The sequence below is a fragment of the Leucopleurus acutus genome, assembly GCF_964270905.1.
Source record: "Leucopleurus acutus genome assembly, chromosome: 2".
NCBI lineage: Eukaryota > Metazoa > Chordata > Mammalia > Artiodactyla > Delphinidae > Leucopleurus > Leucopleurus acutus.
The window spans coordinates 147,317,220-147,337,841 of NC_139143.1; the positions used below are offsets into that span (position 1 = coordinate 147,317,220).

The following is a 20,622-nucleotide window of genomic DNA, read 5'->3' on the forward strand; positions in this document are numbered from 1 at the left end:
CATCCTCTCTCCAAATTATTGTTTTCTAAGACTGTGCACAATGGTGTGCTAGTAAATGTCTAACTGACTACCTCAAAAAAAAAACCCCACCAGATTTGTAGCATTTGCTGATTTCTGTGGTGTAAATACTCCCACCATGGCCAATTTAAAACTACCAACAAGTTGTCACTAAACACAGAGATGAGAAGAAATGCACAGTAGCACATTTTTAGAATGCCATACAGATATAGCAAACGTAAATAACCTCAAGAGCATAGTTAATAGTGAAATGTAATACAATGTTAGGAAGTGGTGAGTCTTTTTGAGTATTTATGACCTTTTTCAAAATAATTTACTTAATTTTAAGTTAACGTAATTCCATTTTAATAATGATTGTGTTTATCAGCTGGCTCACAACATTCCTAAAAATTTAACAACTGGCTCTCGTGAGATGGTAAGAGCCAGCTCCAGCACCCCACTTACTATGCAGCTTAATAGACCCATATATGTCCCAGATGGAATCCAACTATGCTAAACTGAGTCTTTAGTTAGACCAAGAGGAGAAAGCAAAGTTGAATCTTACTAAGTGACTCTCAACTCTCTCCCCCAGCTCTGCAAAACAATTGAGGGTCATACTAAGAGCTTCAGTGTGGCAATATTTCAAGTTAGCTGACTGAAGACCCACTTCTGACCACCTCTCCCTTGTCTACCTCCACTATAAAGGCTGAAAAAGCTAAGTACTCATTTTCTCAACTCCAGTGAGGCTGCGTTGCCAATGAGACATGAAAATGCTGGAGGGTAGAGAGTGGTCTGAAAAAGATTTTTGCTTTCCTAATGAAAGGACTAGATAGGTCTTTTACTCTTCCTTCCTGTCTCAGATATGAATACGATGTCTGGAGCTGCAGTAGCCATTTTGGAACCATGAAGCAATACGCATGAGGCAAAGGCCAAGAGAACTGAAGAGCTACCGGCTGTGGATTTATTGGGCTCCCAGACTAAAACCAAACCAGCAGGCTCCATCAGACTTAATGTTATGTGAGGGAAAAAGCTCCTATTTCTTAAGCTCTTAGGAGTTTTCTGTTATTTATAGCCCAAACCATTCCTAGCCCATACAGATAGGAATTTCATCTGTTTTGGCTTCTACCACCCTAAAAGCTGGAAATAGAATAAGAAGAAAGGCAACTGATATGCCAAGCATGGTGCTGGGTGTTTTTCACACTTCATTCTCTTTAAGTTTCACAACAACACTATGAGAGATGACATTTATAAATGTGTGTAATTTATCATGGTTAGTCACACTTTAAAGGAAGTATGTTTTAAAGGAAGATTTGACAGAGCTGTGGTTAACAGAGCTGTGGTTATATGGAACTTGAAAAATTAATTTCAGTGTAAATTTGCAAAGGTTTGAACACATATTCTTCTTCAGTAAATTAAAAGTACATCATACAAATATTTCCTTTGGATTAATTAGACACAAGCTGCCTACTGACAGACATAGCATAGCATCCATAACTACCTTTTGCCAAGTGACTAAGGGCATTTGATTTGGTTGATAAACAGTGGGACCACTTTTCCTTTTATCAAAGCTGGCCTGGGTTTCAAGGAAATTTAGAAAAGATCTATCCCCCTGGTGGCATCTGTTAATGAGGAGGAGGAAGTGGTGCTTTCTGTGGAGTGGGCTGGTCCTCTCTTAGGCAGGCCAGAGGAGTGTTTCCCAGGGACCTAGAACTCTCCCGGTGGGAGTCAGGAGGGAAATGGAGGTGAGCACTGCATTTCCAGGGCTCTGTCAATCAGTCAACAAGGAGTTAGAAGTCCTGTGCCTTTAAAATATATGGAAGGTAGAGGCTTCCTTGGCATGAGTCAGGAGCACTGAGAAATTGCAGAGGGTGCCAAGGGAGAAAAATGAGGGTGGAGTGACAGAAGCCACATCAGAAATTATATAAACAGCAAGGGATGTATTCCATCTCAAGGAATGGAATTCCTGTTACTCAGTCATTCTTCAGGCATTCAGAGGAGAGAGGTATTTACTGAGTGTCTCCTATGAGCTAGGTCCTGGGGATGGAGCAGTGAATTATTAAGCAGACGTAGGTTCTGCTCTCATGGGGTTTACAGTCTGGTGGAAAAAACAAACAGTTAAAACAAGTTATAATAAAGTGGGAGTAGTGTAAGTGAATGCTATTATTTATATTCATGCTCTTCCCTTTAAGGTGTGATTATGTGGTGACATGGAATGAAGAAAGAGCACTGGACAAGAGCACCTGGTGAACCCTGTTTTGTTCAGTTATAGAACTTAATCAGTTGTGTGTCCTTTAGTAAATCCCTTTACCCTCTCCATCTTTCTTTTTCTTTCAAATGAGGTCAAATTAGATGGTTATGATTCTATTATTTACACTAAACATAGCAGCAGTAACTTCTAACAATCATTCCCACCCTGCTTGTGATTGCCTCATTTAACAAGTACCATTTATTTGTTTATAGATGTGCCCCAAAGTTTGCTCCAAGGAACACACTATTTCCTGTGCCTTTCCTCTCTCTACATGGCTCTGACTTGGGCTTCCTGGGCCCTCCTTGCTAATACTGAAGGACCAACACCTGAGGTTGGTCATACCAACATTCTACAGCAAGCCTCTGTCTTTTGAACTGGTTCTTCTAGATAAGTACATTTCAAAGCAGTAATTCTTAACTCAAAGTCTTGAGTACGTTGGAAAACAAAGGATGAGCTTACAGGAGTCCATGAACACCTTTAAAATGCATGCAAAAAATGCAGGCAACGTGTGTGTGTGTGTGTGTGTGTGTGTGTGTGTGTGTGTGTGTGTGTGTGAGTATTTTGGAGGGAAATGTTCACAGGGTTCTTGAGATCTTCAAAGGTGCCCATAATCCTAAAAGAATTTGGAGCACTGGCTCTGGAGGTTATGATCAAGACATGATCTCACCAACATCTGGACACCCATTGTTCTTGTAACTTTCACCACTAATTCTACAGGGTTGTGCATCTTTTCTATCAGATTATTCCTTTCTTAAGAGTGAAGATTATATCTTATTGAAACAACGAAGTGTACAGGGAAAAAAATATATATATATATATGGAGAGAGAGAGAGAGTTTGGAGTCAGACAGACCTGGGTTCAAATCCCAGTTCCGCCACTTATTGGCTATGTGACCTGAGACAGGTTACTTAACTTTCAGACTATTTTTTTTTCTGAGTTCCTTTCGGGTCTTCTGGAAATGTATCTTCCTTGTCTATAGGAGAGGGCAGGAGACTCAGTCTAAACCAATCACAGTACCTATTTTCCTAGCCATAGAGGTGGACAGCAGAGGGGCACAGGACCCTCACCCACCAAATAGAGTCCCTCTCCAGGATCTTGCTTAGTGGTACTGGCAGGGGAAAAATCCTTTCCTATCTGGCTGCAGAGAAGTTGGGGCAGGAACCTAAGCTGTGTACAGCCATGTCTCTATTCTCATGAGGACATCTGTCAGTAAAGTGAATGAACAGACTTGGCAAACAGCAAGAAGCAGAGGTAGGAGAGAAAGAACCTTGCGAGTTTCAATATTCCAAGCTTCTCAGTTACATGAACCAATAAACCCCACTCTGCATTTAAGCAAGTTTGAGTTCAGTCTGTCACATGCAACTAGAATCTTGAGCCCATCGGTAAGTAGGGGTAATAATACCTGTTCCTGAGGTGTTGTGAAGATAAAATAACATGTAGCTAAGAACTAAGCAATAAGCTTTCACCCTGCTTGTGACTGCTCCATTTCAACAGGTACCATTTATTTATTCTTCAATGTGTTCAAAGGAGCACCAGTTACACAGGCTATTTCTAGGTTTTCTCTGAGTTAAAAAAAAAATAATGAAATAAGTTGAGAAATGCTTGATTAAACAAAATTCTTTCCTCCCATGAGACTTTCCAGGGTCTTCAAATTTGCCTTATGAATTCCCAACTGGGCAAAGGAATATGACCACAGGACCCTGTGTCAAGGAGCATCTGTGAAGACATTTTGGAAACTGCTATCTGTGTGGCTAATTCACTGGGTTGCTGTGGCGAACACAGCTTCAGTGAGAGAGTGACTGTCGTCATCGATTCCTTTTCCACCTGAGCAAAAGTCCACGAGGTTTTCACCTCAATTCTGACAATTATTAGCTGTGGGACTTGGAAAAGTCACTTCAGTTCTCTGAGTCTCAGCTTCTTCATCTGTAAGGTGATGATGTTAGACTCCATGACCTTTTAGAACCATCTAACTGTATAATTCTCTGCTTGTGGGATTATAAAAGGTTCTGGGAGATCGGACGTAGAGAGTCTGGACACTCTGGGCCTGTGAAGGCCAGGAAAGGCCTAGGCTGTTGCGTGGAGAATGGGAGGGCAGCTGGTGCACTGCAGTCACGGTTCACGGCAGTCACTGGAACCACTTCCATTTTTTGGAGAGTTTCTTCCAACATTCTAGCATAACAATCTCTGGATTATCTCAACTTTTTAAAAACTGAGGTCTCTAGTGGCACTAGATTCTTCTACCTTTAATATTTGGATGGAACAAAAGTAGAGACTCATAAAATAAAAGGTTAATTAATGTAACTAAATGTTTGCCCTGTGGATCCTCAAAGGCCAAGAAAACCTAACAGAAAGAACTGATGGAGAGTGAAGACCATACAACTTAGAACTCTGCACTCCTGAACAACAACTTTGTATTCTTCACTTAACTTATTCAAATTTAACCAAGACAGCTGTCAACCGAATTCTCTTCTCTTCCGCTCTCCTCAAACTAACCAACAGGAAACCTTCTTAGGGGTGCTTAGTAAGTAAATGAAATGACAATGGAGGAAACCTTTTGAAAACTGCAAATGCTCCACAAAGATATCATTTTTATTATTATTCATAACATTTAAAGTATGATTTTGGCTTTACCACAGACATGACTTCAGGCAAGTAATTCATCAGCTCCACCCTCCACATAAAACAGATGCGGTAATAGATGGGAAAGATTAGCTAGAAATGATTGTGGACGCCTTTGAAAACTGAGGGTCATTGCAATACTTTCTAATTAATAGTAACCATACAATGTGAAGTTATAAATAGATCTGCATCGGAGCAGAACCCAGAGGGCTCTGCTACTTTTTCACTTGTTGCCATTTTGATTTAGTCCATTAGTTCCACTAGCCTATAATTAGCGTAACACCCTGGAAAATTAATCCAGACTGATGAGTCAACATCAGGGAAATGAAACAGACTTCTAAATCATGTTGAAATTAAGCTGAAGCCTGACAGCCAGGTCCTCCTGGTTTCAGAAGAAATAAAAGCCTCAAACCTTGGGTTTTCAACTACAGATATGGGAGTCCATTTTTCTCTTTTCAACAACTGAGTTTCAACATTACTAACAAGGTAAACATATTCTTTATTCAAATTTTTAATCACTCAGAGAATTGCGAGCTGTTACATTATAACTGCATATTCTTCAGAAAATATAATTAAGATAAACTGCCCAATTTCTATCTCCTGGCAAAGATTCTGGAGTCGGCCTGAACAAGAGGGTTCTGAAAGTCTGAGATGGCAGAGGAAGTCTTTTACTGAAAACTGTGAGATGGCTGAAATCTGAACCCATGGACAGAGGGATCCAACATGCAGGAAGGGGTGTTGAATAATACTATAGTCAAGAGGCCACCGGCAGATTAGCCACCATATGGAAGGCTGGAGTACAGAACCAGCTACCCAGGAGCAGAGAGATGAAAATGAGGAACAGTGGAATAAAAATGGGAGTGTGTGCTTGGGGTGCTTCTGCCTGAACAAGCTTTGTTTTCTTGAGCTGCCATGTGGTGTCATGTATAGGTGAGTATGATGAGCTAAAGGCCAGGAACTAGGTCATCAGAGAAATAAATGCGTCCTTTCATCTTTCTCTTTTTGTAAAATCTTTTCACTTTCCAAATTAAATAGCTCCATTCTCCTTTCCGTGTAAATGCCTATCAGCTTTAACTGTTTTATTTCCAGTTGTATGCATGTGATATGATTGGGAAAGTCTGCAATCTTTCCTAATTAAATGTCAATTCATCTAAAGCCTAAGTTATCATCTTCCCTTCTGGTTGAATCCTGACTTCAGATCATCCAGTCTTAAAATCTAGGAGTCTTTCCTTTTCCTTGATCATCAAATCCAATTGCCAAATCCTTCTGCATACTTCTTTTCAGTCTCACCCCACAGCTGTTTATTTGATCTTTTATGTTCAATACACTAATGCCAGTTTAATCTTCTTAAAGTACATCTTCAATCATGTCATTCCCAGACTCAAAACATTTAATGGCTGCTCACTGCCTAACAAATTCAGGAAAACTCCTCAGTTTGGCAGTCAAAACCTTGGCCTTATCTCCCGTCTCCCATTCACTCCACAATCTGATAGCATGCATTTCCTTAGGTTGTGGACTTCTGGATTCTTAGTTCATCTACGACAAGTGAAAAGCCTCCCAAAGTGGAGGTAGGGGAATCAGTTTGCATGTACAGGGGATAGATCTGCCCATTAGTCATGGGGTCTCAGGAAAACCCATAGCTGCTGCTGGAAAAATAACCAAAAGCTAAGTTGGACTGCCATCAGGTCAGTTGTATCATCTTCTGAAGTGATGAAAGACACCACATTAACTTTCATTTATTTATTTAAATTATTTTATTTTATTTATTTATTTTTGGCTGCGTTGGGTCTTCGTTGCTGTGCGCGGTCTTTCTCTAATTGCAGTGAGCGGGGGCTACTCTTTGTTGCGGTGCGCAGGCTTCTCATTGCAGTGGCTTCTCTTGTTGTGGAGCAAGGGCTCTAGGGTGCACGGGCTTCAGTAGTTGTGGCGCGTGGTCTCAGTAGTTGTGGCGCACGGGCTTAGTTGCTCTGCAGCATGTGGGATCTCCCTGGACCAGAGCTCAAACCCGTGATCCCTGCATTGGCAGGCGGATTCCTAACCACTGCGCCACCAGGGAAGCCCCCACAGTAACTTTTAAATGACTCCCCATTTGGCAATATGCTTTCTTTATTAAAGGGTGGGAGGAGGCTTGAACTTAAAATTATGTTTTCCTCTTCCTTTTTCTAGATTTCTCCGTTTTTTCATACTGATTTTTTTTTTTTTTTTTTGCAGTAAATAATCAGACTCTAGATTCCTCTAAAAGTAATTGCTCTCTTTCCCCAACATTATCACTGTGTTGTTTTGGGTTTTTTTTTGCGGTATGCGGGCCTCTCACTGCTGTGGCCTCTCCCATTGCGGAGCACAGGCTCCGGACACACAGGCTCATAGGCCATGGCTCTCACAGCCGCTCCGCGGCATGTGGGATCTTCCCGGACTGGGGTATGAACCCGTGTCCCCTACATCGGCAGGCAGACTCTCAACCACTGCACCACCAGGGAAGCCCATCACTGTGTTTTTAAGCAAAATATTAGCAAACTAAATCCAGTAACATATATAAAGTAGTATCACCATGATAAAGTGGGCACTATCCCAGAATGCAAGATTGGTTTAACATCTGAAAATCAAAGCAATGCACCAGATTAATAGAATAAAAAACAAAACCACATAATTATGTCAGTATGCAAAGAAAAAGCATTTGACAAAATCTAACACCCTTTCATGATAAACACTCAACAAACTAGAAATAGAAGGAAACTATCTCAACATAAATAAAAGCTATATATGAAAAAGCCAGAGCAAACATCATTCTTAATGGTGAAAGACTGCATGCTTTCCTCCTAAGATCAGGAAAAAGACAAGGATGGCTGCTATTGCCACCTCTATTCAACACCGACCATACTGAAGGTTCTAGCCAGGGCAATTAGGCAAGGAAAATTTTAAAAAGGCATCCAGATTGGAAAGAAAGAAACAAAACTCTCTCTATTCACAGAAAACATGATCTTGTGTATAGAAAATCCTAAGATATACACTAGGAAACTATTAGAATTAGTAAACAAATTCAGCAAGTTTGTATGTTACAAGAGCAATACGTATAATTCAATTGTATTTCTATACATTTCCATTCAAATAATCCAAGTATGAAATTAATAAAACAACCTCATTTACAGTAGCATCAAAAAGAGTAAAATATTTAGATATAAATCTAGCAAAAGGAGTACAAGACTTGTACTCTGAAAAACAGAAAACAGTGCTGAAAGAATTAAAGAAGATCTAAACAAATGGAAAGACATCCCATGTTCATGGATTGAAAGACTTAATGTTGTTAAGATGGTAATACTCCCCAAATTTGTCTACAGATTCAGTGCACTCCCTATCAGGATTCCAGCTGACTTTCTTGTAGAAATTGACAAACTGATTCTAAAATTAATATATGATTGCAGGGAACCCAGAATGGCCAAAACAATCTTGAAAAAGAACCAAGTTGAAGAATTCACACTTGATTTTAAAACTTACTAAAAAGGAACAGTAATCAAGAGAGTGTGGTATAGGCATAAGGACAGACATATATCTCAATGGAATAGAAATGAGATTCCAGAAATAAACCCATGTGTCTATGTTTAATTGATGTTTGACAGGGATGCAAGACCATTCAATGTGGAAAGAATGGTCTTTTCAACAAAGAGAAGCCAAACTAGATAGCCAAATGCAAAAGAATGAAATTGGTCCTTTACCTCACACCATATACAAAGATTAACTCAAAATGAATCAAACACCTAAATGTAAGAGCTAAACATATAAAATTCTTAGAAGAAAATATCGATGAAAAACTTCATGACATTGGATTTGGCAATGATTTCTTGGATATGAGACCAAAAGCACAGCCACAAAAGGAAAAAAAAAGATAAATTGGACTTCATCAAAATTTAAAACTTTTGTGCTTCAAAGGACACTGCCAAAAAATGAAAAGACAAACACAGAATGGGAGAAAATATCTGCAAATCATACATCTGGTAAAGGATTTGGATCTAGAATATAAAAGAACACTTGCAACTTAATAATAAAAAGACAATCCAATTCAAAAAGGAGCAGAGGACTTGAATAGACCTTTCTCCAAAGAAGATATACAAATTACCAATAAGCCATGAATAGATGCTCAATATCACTGGTCATCAGGGAAATGCAAACCAAAACCATGTGATACCACTTCACGCCCACTAGGATGGCTATAATCAAAAAGTCAGTTTTATAACAATTAGTAGAGAAAATGTGGAGAAATCAGACCCTCATACACTGCTGGTGAGAATGTAAATTGGTTAGGCTATTTTGGAAAAAATTTGGCAATTCCTCAAAAAATTAAACAGAGCTAACATTTGACCCAGCAATTCTGCTCTTAGATATATACCCAAGAGAAAGGAAAACATATGACCACACAAAAACTTTTACATAAGTGGTTATAGAAGCATTATTCATAATACCCTAACATTCAAATGCCCATCACGAAGGGATAAACAAAATGTGGTATATCCATATAATGAAATACTACTCAGCCATAAAATGGAATGAAGTACTGATATATGCTATATAACATGGATAAAGCTTGAAAACAGTATACTAAGTAAAAGAAGCCAGACAAAAAGGCCACATATTGTAAGATTCCACTTACATGAATTTTCTAGAATAGGCAAATCTATAGAGACATAAAGTAGATTTGTGTTTGTTCAGCACTGGGGAGGATAAGGAAATAGAATGATGGCTAAAGGAAACATCCATCTAAGTTTCTTTCTTAAGTGATGAAAATGTTCAAAAATTGACTGTGGTGATAGTGGTACACACCCATGAATATACTAAAAAACATTGAATTGTACACTTTTAGTGAGTGAACTGTATAGTATGTGGATTACATCTTAATAAAGCTTTTACCAAAAGAAATAAAAAATCAATGCCCAAGTAGAGTATTCAAGGTATGGCCATTGGTGCCAATTTTCTCGTGGCTGTTTTTACTAATTTTTAAACATATATAATGGGTATGAATGTGCATCCATCAATATCTGGTAAATTAAATACCATTTTACTTTATTTTTTCTGAAACAATTTAAAGCTCACCTAAAACTCCATTTGCCAAAGCATTGAAATGTTGAATTACAGTCACAATTAGGACTCCCTCCCCTATTGCAGGGGTTGGGGGTGGATTTATACAAGTTGCAGGGGTCTTCTGTAGTCTGAAGAATCAAGAAGTGCCCTCTGGTCTCTCTATACTAGTTAACACTGAAAGAATCACAGTATAGCTCTGCACAAGCTAAGGTCCTCCAAGGGAAGGTGGTTCTGCTACTTCCCTGCCCTTCTGGAGAGTGGGGAATTTTGTGGAGGCTGGAGATGCCGGAAGCCCAGGGAGTCATTTCTCTTTGAGCTCTTTCTACTTCTTGGGGCACTGTGAGGCAACAGGGCAAGGCTCTTCCACCTCATGGAATGTACAAAATACTAACCTCTTCCTAGTCTTGGAAAATCTCCTTCTCTGTCAGGGTCTGCTCATTTTACTCCCTACCTTGAAGTACTTTTATCCATCTTCTTTCATTCTATGGGATTTCTGCTCCCATTAATGAAAGATCTGCTTATTTAAGACCATCCCTCTTACTGAGAACAACCAGACAAGTCAGGCAGAATAGAAAAAATATACATTTAAAGGCACTGGAAAGTTTCCAAGTGAGAACCTGAAGGGCCAAATCCCAAAGAGAAAGGAAGTTCAGAGAGGTGAACATGATGAGTGAGCCCATCATTTGGCACTGCTTTTCCCTTTCATGCATTTGCTGCTTCTTAATCAACAATCAAGAAGCTGAGAAGCTGAGGAGAGCTTTGGGCAGTCTTACAGAACTGAGATGACAAAAACTGGAGATCAAGGGCCACTAGAGAGGAAGGGCTTGGATAAACACCCCAGGCTTTCATTTAGTACGGTAATCTGTTACACTGGTGGCTCCTGCAATGAAACACACCTTCCAATATTTACGCCTTGGGGTGGGTCTCTTCACATTGGCTCTGGGCTTGGTCACGTGATTTGTCTTCATCAATAGTACATCAGGAAAAGTGACACAAACATAGATTTGATAAGCACTTGCTCACTAGGGTTTGCATTTTTGAAATTCTCCCTCTTAGAACCCAGCATAAGGAAGTCCAGGTTATCCCAATGGAGAAATAGGCCATGTGGAGAAGCCCTGAAGGATGGGACATGATATGGAGGGAGGGGTCATGTGGAAGAGCAAAAAAATGCCCCAGCCAAGCTCTCAGGTGAATGGAACTTTATGAGTGATCCCAGCCAACACCAAATGGAGCAGAAGAACAATCCAGTCAACTCAGAGAATTATGAGAAATGATTAGTCATTGATGTTTAAAGCCACAAGTGTTGTGGTGTTTTGAGATACAACAATATATAACCAAAACAGTTGGGAACCCTAAAGTATGCTAGGAGTAAAGGTGGTCCAAAAGTAAACCAGCCCTTACAAAGATCGATGTCTGGCTTCCAAAAAAACTTAATCCTTTATTAGATTACTTTGTTTATCATTCCTACTCCCAGTTACCTGCCAGAAGATAAAGTAAATCCACTTGTAAGGAAGATAACATCATCCAGAACCTAAGGTCATCTATATAGTTTTTAAACAATATATAATCTATAAAATTTAATGCCCAGAAAAAAGATTTTAATTATGCTTACAAAAACATAAGAATTGATTGGTAATCAAGAGAAAGATCAGACAATAGAAATGGACCCACAGAAGTGCAGATATGGAAGCTATCAGACACTGACTATAAAACAGCTGTAATTAATATGTTAAAGAAATTAAGATAAAGAATTTCAGAAAAATGTGAAAGGCATAAGAATTAAAGTGAATTATGAATTTAAACATACAATAACTGACAATTAAGAACTCAATAGATAGACTTAGCAGATAAGATGTAGCTGAAGAGAGAATGTGTGAACCAGAGGAAAGGACAGAAAAAAAAATCTAGACTGAAGCACAGAGACAAAAGAATAAAAAATATAGAAACAAGCATAGGAGACAGAAATGGTTCAGTGAAAAGAGCCTCACATTTATTTAATTGAAGGCGCAGGAGGAGAGAGAGAATGAAACAAGTAATATAAAGAAGCAATAGCCAAGAATCTTCAAAGCTGTGAAAGATCTCAAGCCACATATTCAAGAATCTCTGCAAACTCCATTGAAAACAAGTACAAATAAAACCATCCATAGACATATCACAGTTAAATTGCCAGAAACCAAGAACAAAAAGACAAATATTGTAGATTGGATAAGAAAACAACTCAACTCTTTCATTTCAAAGGTTACCTAGGAAGGCTAACAGATCTTGTCTCCTAAATGGATTCTCTACTTTCACTCTTCTTCTCTTCCATACCATTCTCTACACTGCAGTTAGGTTGATCTTTTTAAAATTTAAATAACATCCATCACCTCTATCCTCTATACAAAAGACTCAGTGGTTTCCCATTCCTTCAGAATAAAGTTCAAAGTTTAAAAGGCCCTCTCAGATCTGGTGTCTGTCTAGGTTTCTAGATTCCTTTCTCATTGCTACCTCTCTAGAACTCTGCACTCCAGCCACATTCCACTGACTTTTTTCATTTTTTTTTTCGGTACGCGGGCCTCTCACTGTTGTGGCTTCTCCCGTTGCGGAGCACAGGCTCCGGACGCGCAGGCTCAGCGGCCATGGCTCACGGGCCCAGCCACTCCGCGGCATGTGGATCTTCCCAGACCGGGGCACGAACCCGTGTCCCCTGCATCGGCAGGTGGACTCTCAACCACTGCGCCACCAGGGAAGCCCCTGTCATATTATTGTTTAACACTTACTTTGGAAAACTTTCCAGATTTCCTAGATTTGGTAATTTATGCCCATAGGAGACAAGAAATTTGCTCCTTACTTCCTGAAATTCCCCTGTCAAAGCACCTATCACACTTTTTGATTACTGCTTATTTTTCTATCTCCCTTTAAAGCCTTTAAAGTTCTAAAGGGGCAGAAACTATGCATGTTTTGCTCACAGTTGTCTCCCTAGTCCTCAGCCTGCCTCAAAATAGACACTCAATAAATGTTTTTAAATTACTTATTAATTATTATTAGAAACCCCTCATATCTTATCTTCAAGACAGTCCATTAACTAATCTCCAAAATTTACAAGCAGCTCATGCAGCACAATATCAAAAACACAAACAACCCAATCCAAAAATGGGCAGAAGATCTAAATAGACATTTCTCCAAAGAAGATATACAGACTGCCAACAAACACATGAAAGGATGCTCAACATCACCAATCATTAGAGAAATGCAAATCAAAACTACAATGAGGTATCACCTCACACCAGTCAGAATGGCCATCATCAAAAAATCTAGAAACAATAAATGCTGGAGAGGGTGTGGAGAAAAGGGAACCCTTTTGCACTGTTGGTGGGAACGTAAATTGATACAGCCACTATGGAGAACAGTATGGAGGTTCCTTATAAAACTAAAAATAGAACTACCATATGACCCAGCAATCCCACTACTGGGCATATACCCTGAGAAAACTGTAATTCAAAAAGAGTCATGCACTACAATGTTCATTGCAGCACTATTTACAATAGCTAGGACATGGAAGCAACCTAAGTGTCCATTGACAGATGAATGGATAAAGAAGATGTGGCACATATATACAATGGAATATTACTCAGCCATAAAAAGAAACGAAATTGAGTTATTTGTAGTGAGGTGGATGGACCTAGAAAGTAAGTCAGAAAGAGAAAAGCAAATACTGTATGCTAACACATATATATGGAATCTAAAAAAAAGAAAAAATGGTTATGAAGAACCTAGGGGCAGGAGAGGAATAAAGATGCAGATGTAGAGAATGGACTTGAGGACACAGGGAGGGGGAGGGGTAAGCTGGGACAAAGTGAGAGAGTGGCATGGACTTATATATACAGCCAAATGTAAAATAGGTAGCTAGTGGGAAGCAGCTGCAGAGCACAGGGAGGTCAGCTCAGTGCTTTGTGACCACCTAGAGGAGTGGGATAGAGAGGGTGAAAGGGAGATACAAGAGGGAGGAGATATGGGGATATATGTATATGTATAGCTGATTCACTTTGTTATAAAGCAGAAACTAACACACCATTGTAAAGCAATTATACTCTGATAAAGATGTTAAAAAAATAAAAACTTAGTAGATAAAAAAAAAAAGACAGTCCATTATACCTCTCTTCTAGACCAAGCTATTTCTTTTTCTTCTAAAAGCTTCTAAATAAGGATAAATGTGAATTAAATATTTATTTTGGGGGGGGTCCTTTAACATTTTCAAGATTCTACTGCAATACAAATAAAAATGTAAGTGAAGGTATGAATATTCATACCACAGCCCCCTCTCCTGCTATCCCAATTCAACAGCGTTTAAAGTGCTCACTTGCTTTCTTACATGCAAAAAAGTGTGATTATACTACTCACATCCTCAAATGACACTTTGGCTTTTCAGTCACTCCAGGATCTGGTTCAAAAATGGCCTTCCTTTTTTTTTGTAGCGTTCTGTGGCGCCTTTCCAGTTTTTATCACAGACTTTGTTTTTCTCTGCTTCCTCTTCTCAGCTCAGCACAGTTTCCTCTGTCACGTTCTATAAACCTGCCACTGTTGATGAGTCTTTTTATGTGCCATCTGAATTGGTCGGCCCCGTCTCATTACCTCTTGAGTTCTATTTTGAATTTCAGTGGCAAACAATTTTTTCTCTATCTGCTACTTTTTCTTCCCTTATAACTGATTTCTTAATTTGGTCACTGAATTAACTCTTTAAACACAGCGCAAAATTGAATGTCATCACTTTGCCATCATCAGATTTTGTCTACTTTGTTTAGAGTTGCATCACCAGTGCCAAGAACAGTACCTGGCACCTGACAAATACTAAGTACATATTTGTTGAAAAAATTAAATACCTTGGCAGGTACTCTATGACAGGTTGCTTGGGTTGATTTAGATTACTTTTGTTCTTCATATGCCACAGATAAATATCTAAAATGTCATTGAGTACCTAGAAGTAGATAACACTTAATAAAATTTTATTTTAATATACACATTGTGACCTGATCCAATTATAGGCATTCTTCCTTAGCAGGTTCTTTTTTGTTGTTGTTCAGAAATGTAAGAAGAGAAGAGTTTTGTTATTTTCATTAACAAATTACGAGACTTTACTTCCTTTGCATATTAGTCCTAGTCTTTGGTCTATAATCTAGTCTTTAATCAATACAACAAATACAGTTACTTCATTTAAATGTAAACAGCAGTGATAAATTCACCCTGTAAATCAAATTGCTGGTGTTTATAAATGTATGTAGCAAGTACTAGACAAGAAGGGCTCATGGTCCAGGGAAAAGGATGATAATAGAGAAAGTGCAGAGAAAATTTCTGGGTACTGTCCCTAATTTAAGATTTGGGGTAAAGGGGGATTTTAGTGAGTGCCCGGTTGGCAACAGGAGGGATTTGACGGTATGAGAAAGGTTAGATGGTGGACTTCAAGGTTCAGGAAAAAACCAGTGTAAGGGTAATAGGAGATGAAGTGAGATATGGAAAAAGCATCAGGATCTTGGGAGAGGGTGGGGAAAGAACCTGGGAGAAGCAAGAATAAAAGGAAATTGAAGGCGGGAAATACCAAGGACCAGGGCTTAGATGGTAGTCAGTGGACTAAAGATACGGCCCCTGCGCGCTAATGCTAAAAGTAGAAAGAGAAAGCAAAGAAAGCAGGCCTTTGAAGGGGAAGAGGAATGCTCAAAGGGGGAAACCAACAGGGGTGCGGTCCCTTCCCCCAAAGGGCATAAAAAAGAGGGAGGGCAGTCCTCCCTCAAAAGGCAGAACAAAGACGGAACCCTGAGCTAAAGGGTGCAGTAGAATGTGGGTGGGTGGATGAGCATCAGGAGGGAAGTAGAGGTCCAAGGTGTTCGAATGAGTCAGAGGCTGCAAAAGGGTGATGCAGTCAGGAGTTTTTGGAGGTTTTCACAGACAGCACTGGGATTTGGAGTTCCGGTTGTAAAAATATGTTTCGAACTCTCAGGGGATTTTTGCATGAGTTTGGTAGAGTCCAGTCAGGTTGGCTGGGGGTAGGTGGTGGTCAGCCAATGCTGGAAAGAAAATTCAAGGAGGGCTGGGAATTCACTTCAGCCAGTTTAGGGTGATTTCAGCGAAAGTTGGAGGGATTTAGGTCAAGAGTATGTGGGGGGTGCATTTCAGCCCGGGTGGGTTGGTTTGCCTGCTTTGGGCATGAATTTAAGTGGGTGCTGAAGGGTATGTCAGGCAGCGTGGCTGGAGGATTTCCTTCAGGACCGTGGTGCAAGTCAGGCCAGGTTTGGGGTGGGTTACAGTAGCCGCCGAGCGCACTGCGTTTAGGCTGGGGCGCAGTCCGGGCCGCGCCGGGGCGAGCAAGTCCGGGAGCTGGAGTCCGGCGGGGACTCCAGCGAGGTTCGGGGGGAACCGCCGTCAGCGCCCGGCAGGATCGCCAGCTCGGGTACTTCGGCGACGTTCCGCGCAGCGCGTTGCACTTTACTCCCGCCCCTCCCGCGGGAACCTGTTGCTGGAGGAATGGGCGGGCGGCCGCGGCGACGGCGAAGAACCCTCCTTCGCCTCCGCCTGGCCCTTACGGCGTCCCTTTCACCGTAGAGACGCTCCGCGGCGCAACCCCTTCCTTACCGCCTCTATTAAAAAAAGAAAGAAGGAAAGAAAGAAAAATCACCCCCCAACCCTCACCCGTGACCGGCGGGCCCCGCGGCCTCTCGTGCGGCTTCCGGGAGCGGAGGCGCGGCCCCGCGGGCCGGAGGAGGCGGAGGCGGAGGAGGAGGCCAACATGGCGGCGCGCAGGGCTGGGCCGGGCCGCCGCAGCGCCTGAGCCCTCCACCGCCGTCGCTCGGCTCGGGGCGCCCACCCCCGCGCCCACCCTGGCCCGGCGGCCGCGGAGCGCGCAGCGCAGGAGTGCAGGGGCCCGCCCGGGCGCGGGGACGGCGCGGAGGCAGCGCCGCGCGGCCCGCCAGGCCCCGGACCCGCAGCTTCGCAGCCCGCCGGCTGGCGCGGCCCGGAGGCCCGAGCCATGGAATCGGAGGAGGAGCAGCACATGACCACGCTGCTGTGCATGGGCTTCTCGGACCCTGCCACCATCCGCAAGGCCCTGCGCCTGGCCAAGAACGACATCAACGAGGCCGTGGCGCTGCTTACCAACGAGCGGCCGGGCCTCGACTACGGCGGCTACGAGCCCATGGACAGCGGCGGCGGCCCCAGCCCCGGGCCCGGCGGGGGCTCGCGGGGCGACGGCGGCGGTGACGGCGGCGGCGGAGGCCCTTCCCGCGGCAGCAGCACCGGAGGCGGCGGCGGCTTCGACCCCCCGCCCGCCTACCACGAGGTGGTGGACGCCGAGGTGAGGAGGGGCGACCCATGACCCCCGCGGGAGAGGCCAGCGGGCTGGAGTTCCCTGGGGAGGGGACACACCCCACTAGGCTTGGAGTGCGGAGGGCTTGTGAGACGGGGGAGGCACGGAGAGAGGGGGAATGGAACACCGGGCTCGTCGGGATGGAGGTCACCGGACTGGGGTCAAGTGGGGAGAAGGGCCCATGGGGAGGGGCTGAATGGGAATAAGGGCTGCAGGACAGGGCTGCGCGGCAGCGTGAGTAGGGGGTCTCTGGGCTTTGAGCTGAGGTCACTAATGGGGCAGGCCCGGGTCGGGGATGGGGAGAAGGGCCCAAGGCTGGCATCCGAGGTGGGGAGAGCCACACACATTGACCTGGAGTGTGTGATGGGGAGGACGCTTGTATCAGGGGATGAGAAATGGGGTCCTAGGAGATTAGGCGAGGGCCCGAGATTTCGCGGCCCAGGGTTTCAGTGAAGGAGTGGGGAGGCACCAGGTTCAGAGTCAGAGAAAAAGTGGGATGGGCCAGCCAGAGTAGCGGCTTTGCTAGGGTCAGGAATGAGGTTAGGAATGGGGTTTGGGTTTTAGCCAAGGACCAGAAAGAGAGGAGATTGGTCAGGGTCTAAAATGAAGAGGGACTGGGCAGAGGCCAGGAATGACAAGAATTGATAGGAAGTGGGGAAGGGGCTCTGCTGCAATAAAGTCTGGGGGGGGGGGCGTCGTTGATAAGGTTAGATATTAAAGCCACGGGGATTAGACTGAGAGAGTTTAGAGATAAGAGGCCAGGGCAGGAGTCAAAGCTGAGGAGGGGCTAGGCAGTGATGGGACTGGAGTTGGAGGATGAAGCTGGGACCAAGTCTGGGTAAGCAGAGTACTGGTCAGCTGTTAAGTCAGAAATGAGGGAAAGCTAGACTGGAGAAAGGGATTGGAGCAATACTTAGGGTGCTGTGTAGAGGGACAGGGGCAGGGCGGGAGATAAGGGGACTGGAGAAGTCTGTTAAGGAGAAAGAGGGCCGTCTAGGCGAATGGCTTTGGTCAGAAATCTCAAATCTGGGTGGAGACGATTCCTTTTTGTTTTAGTTAGGGATGTGAGCAAAGAACATGGGGGGAGAAAACAGACTTTAGCTGATTTTTTAAAAATCATCAACTAGAAGCAACAGTGCTTGTGAATAATTACTTTGCAGAAAAATGGCAGCTCCTGGTAGGAGTTTTGGTCAGATTCACTGCTTGTTATGTTTCAAGGGTCCAGTAGAGCGGGTTGGCCTACTCTAGTGGTTTGGGTTTTTTAGTAGAGATGTGAATTTGGAAAATTCTTAATGAAGCTAAGTCTCCTGATAGAATTTTTTCCTAAATAATGTTCTATCCTTTTAGTTATATTCTTTTGCAGCAGTTTCTTGGGCTGACGTATTTTGGGAAAGAAGGTGGCACTTCAAAAAGCCAGATTTCTTCGCAAGATCTCTTTGGTTTCCAGACTTCCACACACTTGGTTGATTGCTCTCTGTTACCTAGTAACTAAGCTAGATCATTGACTAGTATATGGCAGTAAAGGTTGTAATTAGTCCTAGTCTGGGGAAAAATTCCCATATATTTAAATGTACCTAAGTCACTTTAAGAAATGAGCTTCTCTTTGCAAGTCCCCATCACTCCTCTCCTTGTTCCTTCTAGTTTTTTTGTTTTTGTTTTTTTTTATATAAATTTATTTATTTATTTTTGGCTGCGTTTGGTCTTCATTGCTGCGCGCCGGCCTTCTCTAGTTGCGGTGAGCGGGGGCTACTCTTTGTTGCCGTGCGTGGGCTTCTCATTGCGGTGGCTTCTCTTGTTGCAGAGCATGGGCTCTAGGCATGCGGACTTCAGTAGTTGTGGCACATGTGCTCAGTAGTTGTGGCTCACGGGCTCTAGAGCGCAGGCTTAGTAGTTGTGGTACACGGGCTTAGTTGTTCCCCGGCATGTGGGATCTTCCTGGACCAGGGATCGAACCGGTGTCCCCTGCATTGGCAGGAGGATTCTTAACCACTGCACCACCAAGGAAGCCCCCTTACTTCTAGTTTTGACCCAGTTTTGAAATCAAGAAGAAAGTCATTGCTTATTCTGAAGATGCTTGTATGGCCCTACATAGTTCAGTGTATCCTCATTTTGTGAAAAATTTTACTCTTTTTTTCTTTTGTCACACCTTTTAATTTCCTAGAATTGCAAAATCAAAATAAATTATAATGCTTGGTGGTACTTTAACATTAGTTGTACTGCCTGTACATTTAAATACTAAGAATTGGGACTGGCTTCTTTGCACATGAATGACAGGCTGAGGAGTTTGCTTTAATGTAAAATCCAGAGAATCTATGACTTTCTGAAGAATCCTGTCAAGTTTTCATTTCCTCTTGACCTGTGGATTTGGCTGCACCATTTACTTTTGAGAGTTCACTAGGGGCTGGTTACTGAGGCTGCTTTACCCGGAAGAGTATTGGCAAGGATACAGGGAGACACTTTCCTGGCACACAGGAGCCTGGTGAGAATGTTTAACCCCATTTTTGCCTCTGTAGTTTTACAAATCTTCTTGCATGCCACCTGTGCACCTTGTTGGTCATCCTTGCTGTAGACAGTGGGAACCTGAGGCATTTGATCTTGGGAAATAGGGAGAAGTGCTAAACATTGTTGAGCATCTACAGTGTGTCAGGCACTATGTTAGGTGTTTTATACATTTTATTTAATCCCCAGTGAGATAGCTAATAAGATCACCATTTTAGAGCTGTGCTTGGCTAGTGGCAAAGTCTGGATTTGAACCTGTTCTCTCTCACTTCAGACAGTGTGCTTTTCATTCTGCTCAACTCATGGTTTTAGGATTGAATTCATTTTAAGATAAGGAAAAATAAAGAGGGAAAGACACAAATTTGGAGGCTCCTGTACAAGTCTAGGAATGATGTGGCTGGCAATTGCTGAATCAAGGCATTAGGAATAGGATAATGGGTAGAATGAAAGGAGAATCATCGATTTTTAAAGCAGAAGACTTTAGAAATTAATGATTAGTTTGGCTCCCTTGTTTTACAAGTGCAACCTTGCAGGCCCCAAAGGGGAAGTGACGTCTCCCCATAGAGCTAGTTAATGGAAGAGATGGGACTAGACCCCAGGCCCATGCACTGCAAGTCCAGTGTACTTTCTCCCTACCAGCGGCCTGCCTTTCAAATGAAAAGGGGACAGGACACAGTAATGGGTTGAAGCAAAGGGAAGTATAATAAACAGTGTGAAGATTGCCAGCTCTTGTGTAATCTACTTGTTTTATTTCTAAAAAATTAGTACCTTGTTTGAAAATATATAAATTTCTATTTGCCCCATAGGAAATTTCAGTTTCAGTGTCCTCTTAAAAACGTTTGGGAATATACGGATT

The 20,622-nt window shown here is 42.4% G+C and overlaps 1 protein-coding gene across 6 annotated transcripts in view; it reads left to right on the forward strand.

Moving 5' to 3' along the window:
- The first annotated feature begins 16,426 nt into the window (after positions 1–16,426).
- USP24 (ubiquitin specific peptidase 24) overlaps positions 16,427–20,622 on the forward strand; it is a 150,368-nt gene continuing 146,172 nt past the window's right edge. For all 6 annotated transcript variants that reach the window (XM_082833548.1, XM_082833549.1, XM_082833553.1 and 3 more), the window contains exon 1: positions 16,427–17,255. In XM_082833548.1, coding sequence (XP_082689674.1) covers positions 16,932–17,255 — 324 coding nt within the window. In that variant the 5' untranslated portion in view covers positions 16,427–16,931. The remainder of the gene's footprint in view (positions 17,256–20,622) is intronic.